The sequence below is a fragment of the Tachysurus vachellii genome, chromosome 4 (assembly GCF_030014155.1).
Source record: "Tachysurus vachellii isolate PV-2020 chromosome 4, HZAU_Pvac_v1, whole genome shotgun sequence".
NCBI classification, from domain to species: domain Eukaryota; kingdom Metazoa; phylum Chordata; class Actinopteri; order Siluriformes; family Bagridae; genus Tachysurus; species Tachysurus vachellii.
The window spans coordinates 25,959,142-25,972,308 of record NC_083463.1 but is presented as its reverse complement, the minus strand read 5'-3'; the positions used below and the strand labels follow the sequence as shown (position 1 = coordinate 25,972,308).

The window sequence follows — 13,167 nt, the reverse complement described above, 5'->3', positions numbered from 1 at the left end:
TAGGCTAAACAGTACAAAAAATAGATGAGTATACACACATCTCATCTCAGATCAGCATTTGTATGCTGATGTTACATGTCCTCCATTTTTGATTGATTTATATATTTTAGATTATGTCACAATGTATTCATACATGGATATAATTAATATCCTACACTATGCATTCAGTATGCATACATAATTGTAATTAATTGTATCTTAAATATTGGTTAGTTTCTATTTTGTAAAATGGAATGCTACCAGCAAACAACTAGCACCTTTGAATGTTGTTGTTCATTCAGCTGCTCCCTGTTCAGGGTCACGACAGCAGATCATCTGGTCCACATATTTGATTTGGCACAGGTTATATGCCAGATGTACTTCCTGACACAACCCTCCTACAGTATATTATTCAGTCTCAGGACTGGTACTGAGAGTTTACCCTTCAGTAGCTGGTTTAGTTCCTTGCCCAGGAATCAAACCCAGGCTGTAGCGATGAGTACACGGGATCCTGCCGCTGAACAACCAGGGGACAACTAACACTTTTGAATAACTGTAAATATTAGCAGTGGCAGACTGCTGTCTCTGTCATGCGCCACTACAAGACTGAGGAACTCTTCTGTCTCCCTGCCCATTAGACTGTACAACATCTCTCAGGTATGACAGGGTGGAACCTTATCTATCTAATAAGTCCTAAAATTATCAATAAACTATTACACTAATAAAACTGATAAAATAATAAACTACTTACAGTTAAACTGTGTGTTTGGTCTGTGAAGCTACTTTTACTGAGTGAAAAAGGGTGCAATCTGGGTTGGGTGAAGGGACATGATGTTATTTGTGTAATCCTTACACAAGGAACATGTGCTTTGGAGCAGCAGTCCACTGAGAGGTCTTTGATATATACATTTAATCATAATATTTAACATGTTAGAGCAAATTGAACACTGCATGCTGCTAATAATCCCAGTGTTGAATATTAGATCATATTTAACCAGTAACTGAAAAAGGGCCAAAAAAGGGTTTCATGGGAATTTGTTTATATGTTTCTTTTACTCCAAAAAAAGAAACATTTAAGCATTCATGACAGTTCATAAGTGATAAGTCATAGCTAGAGGAAAGATTTATAAAAGCATGTCTCATGTATTTTTATATGTCACAGCAAATGTGTGGAAAGGACAGGAAAAAGGTCCTTGTGCTAGATTACAATACGTCCTCTGGGTATAAAGAAAAGTAGAACAACAGAACAAAGTAAAGCAATGTTGTTAAATCAGTAGTGTGAATTAAAGCTGTAGAAAATTATTGTTAAATCAGCGTTTCCTTCATGTTCAGGTTCAAAAATGTACTCTATTTATAGGGATGTCTTGGGACTTTCTTCTTTTTTGCATGCTTGATGCCTACATATACAGAAAAAAAAACATTTAGGTTAAAACTTCTAGAAGAAAACTTGATGACACATTAAAGAAAAGCTCCCTTGCATTAGACCAGTGAATTTCATTTGTGGGTATTTCATTCATTCAATTACAGAAATCCAATTGAATAAAGTTGCATTTCACATATTGCTGTCTAAAATGAACAATTTACCTTTTTCTTGGCTTTATCTATTGATAATCCTGACGCATTAAGAACAGCAATTTTATTCTCGATGTCTGACACCTGAAAAAGAAAAATGTACTTTATTACATAATAGTATATTAGACGATAACTGTCAGTAGGTCAAGAATGCAGAGTGGAATAGATATCATATAGTGTATAAGTGTCAGGTTTATTTTAAACGTTTTACCTCGCTCTCTGTGTTGTGCACTTTAGCAGCAGCTGCTGAAAGCTGATCCTCCAGCTCAGAGAGTTCAGAGTCAGTGAGAGGGCCTGTATATTGGTTCATAGCACTCCGTTCAATCTGCCTCAACTTCCTCTCCATGTCAAATGATTTCCCGGCTGTCAGATATACCTAAGAGAGAGCAGACAGTGTTGCGGACTGGTGTGAAAAATGGTTGAGTAATTAGAGACAATAAAATCTCTTATTCCTTATGTTTTTTGCTGAGACCTTAAAAATACTTTGTAGAAATAATAAAGGACATATCTTATTTTATCTAGCCTTGGCTGTATAGCAACTGCAGTTAAGCAGTTTTGATTTCGAGCATTTGGTTTAGCACCCAATCATCAATTAAAATTCAATTTAAATTCATCAATGTAAAAAAAAACTATCAAGAATAATACTAGTTTGTCATTAGTGAAGACCTTCTCATGCTACACACTATAGCTAGTGCTAATGCTAGCCTTGTGCACCTGTATAAAGATTTCACTATCAAACTTCGAAATTTAGAATAAAAAAAATTCAATATGCTGGATTAAGCAAAGACTCATATAAAATACATTGTCTTCTTTACCCATTGGAGGACATTGGTTTAGAAAAAGCATGATTAGCTAATTTGCTAACATTAACTGGTTAGATTTAACTACATTCTTTCCTTTTCTCTAATGCCATATTAGCCTAGCATTTATTCCCGAAGCTAACATAATTGGCTAGGCATCAAGACCAATAACAAGATGCTAATAAAAACTAGATAATTGTAAATATTGGTAAGTTATGGGATATTTTCTTATGTTTATGATTAATTCATTCAATTCAAACTATGTAGCATTGGTTGTGCATATGACCGGAAACTGACACTGAGATTGAATGATGTTTATTGACATAAAAGGTGTGAATTCTTTAAAATACCAGTAATATTTCAGCAGCTTTAGATGAATGAACAAAAGTTCTTTAATTTCATTCAATTGATTAAAAACATTAACATTTTATCACTTAAGTTCTTTAAGTTCTTTCACCTGACAACAGTTTAGATTTTCTGTTCAGATTTTTGTCATGTTATCAATACTTTTACTTATATAATTGAAGTATAATTGCTCAAAATATTTTTTCACCCCAGGGTACAAAACACAGCACAACTCTAAGCTTAGAATTGTTCTCCATGGACCTTTTAACTAATGTTCACTCACTGAATCAATGAATCATTCACTAGCTAACTATGTGACAGTGAATGATATTCATTATAAATGGCAGAATATGGATGAATACAGACTGCATGATGCCATTTTATGCCATGACTGTATGTATGTAAAATATCTGTGGGCTTACATTTTTCTCAAGCTCCCTGTAAGCAGCATCAGCTTGCTTTACGTCTGTGACCTCTAACTGAGGTCTGTCATTAGGGTTTGAGGGGGCCAACTCACTCATAGCATTTTCTGTGGCATTAATAGTTCTTAGAACCTCGGTTGTGATGTCGCACAGAGCCGCAGCGGTGGATCTCTGAAAGCCATGTAGAGGGAATAGCAATTAGCTGAGAGGAGACTATGTAAATATGTCTACAATTGTGGTGCTATTTTGTTAGTTGGTTAAAACACTGCTGCACCACTATTTTTAGTTACAGATAAATAATCATCTGGGGGTTGAGAGGCACTGTGTGGACGTGGGACACCACTGAATATAGAGCAGCATGTCAATAAACAGTTCAGAGGTAGCTAAGATGTTGGACTGCTGATCGGAAGGTTCTGAGCTTGAATTCCAAAACCACCAAGCAGCCACTGCTGGGCCCCTGAGCGAGGCCCCTAATCTTCAGCTGCCCAGTTATATAAATTAGATAAACAAAAGTTGCTCTAGACAAAGACGTGTGCCAGAGTGCTGTAAATTAAAGAAGTTTCAACTAAAAGACGTCAACTCCGAATTTCATTACTTTAACAATCATAAAGTAACATGATCAGGATTTGTTTTTTCTTTAAGAGCTAGATATCATCTGATAAGCTCATACTAATGAATCTTTTTTTTTATTACAATACTTTCTCTGGTCAAAATGAAAAGTAGAACAGAAACAAAGTTGAACAAATCTTATTAAAAGTACGGTGTGTTACTCAGCATTAATACTTCTTTGTTTATACCAAGACATGTGCGTGTACTATATTCACCTTCTGAGTCTCAGTAGGCATCTCATCACTAGACGAGCTCAAGGCTGCTTCCTGTCTTGTTGATGCTTGTTCAGTGTGTTGGACACCTTTCACACCAGACCCCTTGAATTGAGTGGGTTTCTTAGGTTCATCCTCTTCTGAAGACAGTGCTCTGTCACTCATCAGCTCATCCAACTTCTTTTTCAGCTTCTCCTCCTCCAGCTGGCTTGCTGAGACTTGCGCCTGCTACAGGGACACAGGGAAACTGTTCACTTTTCTGCCTTCAACAATTGATTGCAGAGAAGTATGTCAAGGCAAGTAAAGAAACTTATTATTTCAAATATATGAAGCCCCCACTCACTGGGGCTTCTATTGGTTCAGTAAAACTAATAACACTTGTTGAAGGAACTGATTAAAGTTTAGATGAAGAAAAGAAATCTCAGGCTCACTTGCCTTGATTTATTTCTGCTAGATATATCTAGTTCAAAGAATTAAAAATTGCTAAAGACAGAATTAATTACATTTAACCACACATTGTGCATGGATATCTTGTTTTGGTATAAAGTATCAAAGAATATCTGATTTTGACTTTCACTGAGCATTTCCCCAAAATACACTATATGGCCAAATGTCTGGTGACATCTGGATGGTTCTAACTTCATCATTTGGGAGAAGACCCATGTCTAGGTATGATGTTCAGACGTCCAAATACCTTTGGTCATGTAGTGTATTATAACAATTTTTTTTTTACAAGCAATCACATAGCATGGAATTCTGTTTAGACTGTTAGAAAGTATTCTTTTATCCCATTATTTCTACCTGATCATTAGGCAAAGCTATCTTCACCTCCAGTCGATTCAGGAGACTCTCAATGGCAAACATTCTCTTGTTCAGTTCATTGATCTGCATTCAAGTATTGGTTGTTGGTGGTGGGAGAAAGAGAAAGAGCAAATAAGGTCAAATAAGGCAAATAAGTGTCAAAAATACAAGCCATGCTCATGTTTGATAACAGAAATCGGCAAGCTTGGGAGTTTAGTAATATCACACATAGCGGTGAGGGTCAGGGTCATGGTCAAATTGAGACTTAATTAACTATGATTTAGCATCCAATTATTTCAGATTAGCCTTTAAGCATTTTAATTTAGAACCTTATCATTCCAATTATTCATCAATGAAGAATACACCTTATCAGTAATCCTACCAGTTCTTTACCTATAGTGATCTTCTTATGCTACACGTTGTAGCAAGTGCTATAATTAACCTTGTGAACCTGAATATGGATAAGCACGAGACTTCACCATTGAACCCTTACATAAAAATAAATAAATAAATAAATAAATAAATAAATAAATAAAGGGGGGCACGGTAGCTTAGTGGTTAGCACGTTCGCCTCACACCTCCAGGGTCGGGGTTCGATTCCCACCTCCACCTTGTGTGTGTGGAGTTTGCATGTTCTCCCCGTGTTCTCCCCTCCGGGTACTCCGGTTTCCTCCCCCGGTCCAAAGACATGCATGGTAGGTTGATTGGCATCTCTGGAAAATTGTCCCTAGTGTGTGATTGCGTGAGTGAATGAGTGTGTGTGTGCCCTGCGATGGGTTGGCACTCCGTCCAGGGTGTATCCTGCCTTGATGCCCGATGACGCCTGAGATAGGCACAGGCTCCCCGTGACCCGAGGTAGTTCGGATAAGCGGTAGAAGATGAATGAATGAATGAATAAATAAATAAATAAATAAAATTAAAATTTGCTGGATTAAGAAAAGACTCTATAAAATGAAGTTTCTTCTTAACACACTAGATGGCATCTAGTTTGAAAAAGCATGTTGGAGTAAATTTAGATAATCTGCTGACATTAACTGGCTAGATTTAACTACATTTATTTACTTTTTCTCTAATTGCAGCTTAGTATATCATTCATTCCATTAGCTACATAACTGGTTAGGCAGCAAGGCGAACTGCTAATGGTAGATAGCTAATGGTATTGAAAGATCTATAAATAGCTCAACAATGAATATATAATAACTCACTAAACCTCCAGTCACATTGGCTGTCCTTGTTTACATTTATTATACTGACTGCATTTCATACCTTCAGCTTTAAAATATTAATTGCTGCTTAAAATAATGTTATTTAAAAAATATCAACCCACTAGATCACCTGACGTGAATGTCTCAGACTATTAGGTATATTTTTATTACAGCCTCTGGTGGTGCTGTTATCCTGCTGATAGCATGATAATTAGCTTACACTGTGCTGTATAAAGCTTCTTTCTATTAAATGTGTCCTCAGGATTCAAGTCGTATTCTCTAAATTATGAACGTAATTCATTTTTTATACAGATGCATACTGGAGGAGTGCTGTGAGTGATGTTTTCCTGAGAGGAGGCCCGGCTCCGACGGCGTGATGGGAGTTGATAGACTGGGAAACAATAAGCCTCCTCTTCTTCTGAGGTGTCCAGGTAGTAAGAGCGCTGTGGTAAGGCAGGGATCTTGGATAGAGAGCGAGCACGGGCCATCCTGTGCTCAGAGTACAAGCCATCATCTAAACAGGGGTAAAGTGATAGATATTAATTATTTTTTATGCTCCTTATGTTCTACTAATGGAGGAACAATGTTAGAAAAAGACTTTTCACTATTTTTCAAGCTGAGTTCCTTTATTCAGTTCAATTGCATTGATCTGTAGAGCATTTTACTAGTAGGCATGATCACAAAGCAGTTTTAGAGAAAACTAGATGTAGATCTATTTCTAATCATTCGACAAATATCTTAATACAAGGCAGTGCACTGAAAATAATCTAAGGCAAAGTTCCTTCAAGGATGTAGCTATTAAACCTGGTTGTTATTGATTTTCATGAACTCTTCATGAATGGCTGAATGGATGGATTTCTGGTTAGATATACACTTTGTCAAAAAATCTGAATGGAATTTCAGATGATCTTATTTGATCAGTATTTCTGTTTGTCTTATCTTATTTGAATTTTCTTCGATCTTTAGGTTATTAAGGAAACTCTATTTTCTTTACTCTTATTATTACTCTATTTTAATGGGAAATAAAGCTTTCTGGGTATTAAATGTAAAATTATTTGGTTATAAAATGACTATATTTTAATTGATTTTAATTTGTATTTTATCCTATTACTAATAAAGTGTATAGTAATATCACACTGAATTCTAATATAGACCTGAACAGGAACCCAAATGGGTCCCATGAAAAATCCTGTAGCAGTGACCAACAGGGCTCAATATGACTGTTCATTAGAGGACAGTGTAGTAGTTTTCACTAACATATTTTTCAGAAGATATAATATTGTTAAAATAAGCACTGAAATAATGCAAGTCTACTCTCTGATACTGTGATCCCTCTCATGGCTAATTTAAGCTTGCTAGGTGCTAGTTTGCTGACTAACTGTTTGGGATGGCAGGTTGGTCATTGGCCTATAAATAATTAAACAATTTTATGATTATCCTTCATATAGTATGTCACTGGCTACAAGTTAGGAGTATTTTCGCCTTATCATGGGGCCCAACAATGGCTCTTTTACAGGTTTGGTATTTGTAGAATTTTTAAAGGTGCTAACATTAATACTCTTAAATAACAAGTGCTTAGTTTGATCATTTTGATAGAAATAGAGAAAAAGTGTTGTACATTATAATTATAATGTTACGTATAGTTGAATCGTTGTTTAGTTAATATCAAATTGTAAATATTGGGAAAGTACTGTGGTATAATGGACATTTTTTGCAAAAGACCTAATTTGTTATATAAGAACTGCTTATCATTCATTATTTAATAATTATTTGAGAAATGATGAGTGTGTGTGTGTGTGTGTGTGTGTGACTTCTTATAGACCTGGTCGTGAGAAACGGTCCAGACTCTTCCTCCGATTCATGCGGTGATGATGGTGATGGTCAGCGTTGTATTCCAAATCATTCCTCAGCATTCCACGTTCATCTTGTACATACTGAAAGATCAAAAAATAAATGTTGGAAAAAATAAATTATGGAAATTTCCATGTTTGATGTTTGAAGTAAATATGAATCAAAGAGCACTCTTGCCTGCACAGAATGTCGGCGGGAATGGCTGCCATAGTCATCTATTTCCAGGTCCATAGGGTGGACAGAGAGTAAACGTTTTGTCTTTCGTATCTCATTGGGTTGGGGAATGAAGCACAAAGTATTTAATGTATTTGTGCAATGAAAAAGATGCACTTTAGAAATCACTGTTATAAAATCACAATAACTGAGATGGAATGAAACATGCATTTGAAAGTTTAACCAATCCTACAAGATGCTTGTGTGCCATTAGAAAAGATAAGTCCAAGCATAAAGCCTTGCAAAATAAAGAGAGTGCAAAAAAAAACATTCTTCAACACTCAATCCAGCTTCACTATGACACGATGTCACCAACAAAGTACTATGAAACTATATATCCTCATTTGTAAAATGGCAAACAGAAGAAAACATAAAAAGAGATATATCTATATGTATACGTTAATCCTGTTATATATACGTATACTAGTCATTTAACAAATTATACTTTAGTTTTTATTACGTTGAAATACAAATGATCTCATCTGAATAAGCATGATTTAAACAATGCTTTAAAAAAAAATATATATATATATATATATATATATATATATATATATATATATATATATATATATATATATATATATATTTTTTTTTTTTTTTTTTTACAGATGTAAGACAATGTTTCCTAAACCTTCAAGATTTTTAGTTGTAATCATGGGCCTGTGTGCTCACTTCCCCATTTGGCTCCATAGAGTTATAACTGAACTTAGTGGTCAAATATGGAGGCCCAGTGAGGCAGGCATCATACTGCCTCATGCTCGCTCTATAAATATTTTATATTTTCAATGGAGGAACAGCAGCAGATAGGACTTTAAATAAGAGGGTTGCCAGAGTCACATTTTTTCCTTTTTTGCAAATTGGATATAAATATTTTGTGGCCATTTACGATCATCTTTGATAGTAAATGATCAGAAGTAAATCTAATATATTTATAAACAAACAAACAAAAGTAAAGTATAAGTGTGGACAGGACAATAGTGTTTCTAACATGAATACACTGTATATTGAAAAGATTGAGAAAGGGTTAAAGGGGATAAGAGAGTGGAGAATATTTGTATATCAGAGATGTGTGTGCGCTACAGTGGTCTTGCTTCACCATGTAAAGACTGAAAAAAGAAAAGCGAGTCTGCTTTTACTATGGATGTGTTTCTTGGGGCTAGATTCAAGACTTGTAATTCAAGAATGTTATTTTTGAGATGTAATTGGGCTTAAAATTGTTTAAAAGTACAATTAAATGACATGTTATTAATTAACACAGGGAAAATGGTTTCAGTGGAAATGGTTTACCTGTTTATAACGCTGGGCTTCCATTGCATCCATATGCTCATCATCATGTCCATTGTATACATCTAACATTAAATATTATACAATCAATCAATCATCATGTTAAATGAAATGATACATTGGATTCATTCCTTTCTACTTGTGTGACTATAAGAGATGAACAGCTGCTCTTGTTCAAAGCAATGCATTGTTCAAGCACCACTCACTGTGGACGTCAGGCATGGATTGCACATCATCGTCACGGCGACCTGGACAAACAAAGAGGATTAATGCTGGAATATCAACATTAGTTCAGGCTTTTTATGGAACCCAGCTGGTCGTATTACTCATTTATATGACATTAATGATTGAAAGAATAAACTTTGTGTTTTTCCATACAGTTGATTAAGTTTGTTATTCCTAAAGGGCAGTTAATTATATTGATTATCAGTATCATGATAGTGGAAAAAATCTAAAGTATAGGTTGTGCTAATGAAGTGTTTCAATATGAAAAAGAAATTTTAAAGCTAAAAAATAATAGAGTGATATATGCTTGTAAAGATCTCAAACACTTCAAAAGCCCAGTGATTTAAACCACAATCAGCTCGGGTCATGCTCAGTAATCCTCCTGCCTGCTATGCATTCTAGGTATGTTTTCCATTTCTCTATTTACCTTGTCTGATCATGCAGGATAGTCATAAATAACCTCAACAGAACGTGCTCAGACACCAGCACAACATGTGATCTTTGTTGGCCTCAGTATTCTGGATACACCCTCTGGCTCTGACACTAAACAACAAGTCACTGATCTACTTCATACACACACTGACAATGAATGCTTAAGATGAACTGACAGGAGCGGTCTGGCTTAATGAGTAGGACATTATTCTGAAGGTGAATGCTTAGGAATTCACAAGACTTTCCCCATGTCATATGACTTTCATGGCAATGACACGCGTGTGTTTGAAATATCCTTTACTCTAACATTGTGTAACAAAACACTTGAGGCCCCTCAATACAATAGGCTTAGGGCATGCATGGAAAAGTATGATAATGCAGTACAGTAATGTGAGAGGTCATTTTAACACATCCCAGGCTATCAGTATGCTTTTTTTAGCACTCACCCTCTTCGTTTAATCTCTTGTAAAGGGACCTCATCACTTTGGCGCTGCCGAAACGCTTGAAGCGAGAGTGTATGTTGTCATGATACCAGCCCAGGGTTCCAATTTTTAGGATCCTGTATGAGTAAAAAGTCAACAGTAAATGTCAAAAGTCCTTACTCATTTCAAACATGCCAGCTTTTCTCCCCTAAAGGGATGAATCTGACCGGGACATTCGGCATGGATCGCACACCCATCCATGCTCCTTTGTACTGTAGCGGCTGCAAGTCTTGCAGGTGTAGAGACAGCAGTCCAGACATTGCCGTTTGCTGTTCACCAGGAACTTGAAGGGCTGCAGGCAGCGAATGCAGTGGGAATCAGTGAGGTTGGACTGAGAGGTCAGGAGCTCTCGCTTTGTGGCCTCTTTCTCAATTATTGTCCTTAACCCCCTGGTGAACACAGAAACAACAGAGTAGGGGAGTCACTATCAGATATTTCTAACATAGGGCAAGGCCTTAACTGAAAGTTGTTGTTTTTTAATTAAAATATGAAACTTAGCATTGTGTCCCAGGAAATAAATCGCCATTTATAAAGATGAATGTAAATGCACATAGCCAGTGTTCTTGTCCTGCAAGCTATATATCTAATTACTGCTTCAAGCCTGCTGGGTTTAATGATTTTTTGTTGCATCCCATGAGCTCAAGACTTAAACAGATAAACAAACAAAAAAACAATAGTGTACTTCGTATTCATATTAATATTTGTTTAAACATCTTATGTGTTTAATCTGAATGATATATTTGTATTTGAATACATGACTAATTTTCTCAACATAGATTGGGCCGAGCATTGTTGTATACCAGTATATTCCAATCACAGGCCTAAGCTGAATATAGAAATAACATTTCTCTCTACAACCTTTCTAGTCTGGGTTAAATTTTGGAAATTTGGATTCTATCTGTAATGAGTGGGATAACACATTTCTCAAAAAATTTCTGCTTGAAAAACTCTTTGTATTAAATGGACAGAAAAGACAAGTTCTCAAACCACCTTGTTTTCCCAGGCAGAGTTGTGGAGCAATCTGACCTTGTGACTTTGCTGTGATTATCATCATGGGAATGGGTTCAGCACAGAACTGCTCTCACTATTTCACAGAAAGGAGTGACCTGCTTGTACATGACCTTTACTGCCTTACCCTGAAATGCTCTAAAGCCTGTTGCTAAGTGAAAATAACTGCATCAATCAAGATAACAGTATAAAGATATCAAAATATCAAGATAAAGGGAAGGAATGTCTGAGGAATTAAACACTAAATACAAATTTACAAATTGTCGAACGCACCCGAGTCTCGTCTCCTCTTTCTTCCTAAGTTCTAAGTCTCTCTGGATCACCGCCCACACATGCTTGGCCTCCTCATCTGTGAGTCGGGATAGGTCCAGTTTCTTATCCATGCTACAACGTTGTTTTTTTTTTTTTACTGTAGCCTTAAAAAAAAAGACCTGGATTTCACATAGAATTAAAACAGTGAGTCTGTAAGGAATTTATTCCAAATTAAGTTAAATATCTATAAATTTGTAATATTTTGCTAAACATGAATTTCTCACAGCATAAATAAGAACATAAATTCAATACAATATTGATTGGGATTGAAAGCAGCTAGTCTTCTTCTTCTTCTTCTTAAGTTGAACTTAGGCATCATAGTTTAATCATTTACAGTTTGCAGTGATGATGTGTTCAGTATTAATTATTGATTAACATAATGTATAAATTGAACTGACGATGAAGAAGAAGAACTGCAAAACTACAGTCTAGGGGGCATGTCGATGCTTTGAATCCTAATCCATATTGTATTGATCTGATGTCCATCTGTAGACCTGTGCATATGGTGATGATTTAAAGATTAGAACTGGACTAACTGAGCTCAGGCAGATTAATCATGCATAGAAGGCATCTAAGGCATTTAAAGAGACATTAATTTCTGCATGTTCTATTGCAATACTATCACTTTAATAACACATTGCAAAATCAATATTACAATATTTAAAGTAGATCTGAGAGTATTTACCTCTCTCGCCCTCGTGTTAAACACAGATCAGCTGCTGTTGTTGACGCCACTGAAAATGAAGCGAACTAAAGCAGGCTGAAATATTTCTCCTGTGCTGATCACATGCTTACATTTTCAAATGAAAAAAGGAGAGACAGACAGGCTTAGTGTTTCCAGTGAATGGAGTGCTTTTTCATTTAAAATAGCTCAAGGAAAGCGTCATTCCTCTACCATCTACAGACAAGAAGCTATTGTGATACATACTGATTTTCAAAACTTTACTTATAAAATCCTGTATCCTGGTGCATTTATAAATATAAATGTAAAAGAAAAGTATGTCTTGTGTGTCAGTTTCTTCATGTGGATACAAATACTTTAATTTTAAGGTCATGCTTTCATTTGAATTCAAAAATCATTTTATTCTGAACAGGGTCAGTGTGAAACCTGTCCATCACAAGGCACCATGCATACACACATTCACACTTAAGGGCAATTTAGAGCATCCAGTCCACCTTGTGGCATTTTTTGGGTGTTGAAATGAAACTGGAGAACCCAAAGGAAACACAGACAATGGGAGAACATGTGAGTCCACACAGACAATAATGCATTAGTGCAATAAATTGGTTCCAACATTTATGAAAAAAAAGCCTCTGCTCATGAACCCAGAACAAGAGCCCCCTGCAGTCAAATGTATATAGCCATAATGTTATCACTGGCCATTGCTAACTATTGTTTATAAAACTATATT

The 13,167-nt window shown here is 35.8% G+C and overlaps 1 protein-coding gene across 2 annotated transcripts; it reads right to left on the bottom strand.

Moving 5' to 3' along the window:
- Positions 1–994: 994 nt before the first annotated feature.
- mlpha (melanophilin a) lies at positions 995–12,483 on the bottom strand. Of its 2 annotated transcripts, XM_060867164.1 has the most exons (15): positions 12,441–12,483; positions 11,717–11,874; positions 10,603–10,824; positions 10,400–10,512; positions 9,503–9,544; positions 9,300–9,361; positions 7,974–8,063; positions 7,768–7,879; positions 6,266–6,459; positions 4,741–4,824; positions 3,943–4,167; positions 3,119–3,289; positions 1,763–1,927; positions 1,564–1,635; positions 995–1,376 (listed from the first exon to the last, which is right to left on the bottom strand). In XM_060867164.1, the coding sequence occupies exons 2-15, from the start codon at positions 11,824–11,826 to the stop codon at positions 1,314–1,316; spliced, it is 1,725 nt and encodes a 574-aa protein (XP_060723147.1). In that variant the 5' UTR covers positions 11,827–11,874; positions 12,441–12,483; the 3' UTR covers positions 995–1,313. The 2 variants fall into 2 exon arrangements, with proteins under 2 accessions (XP_060723147.1, XP_060723148.1); XM_060867165.1 differs by lacking the exon at positions 3,119–3,289.
- Positions 12,484–13,167: the final 684 nt, after the last annotated feature.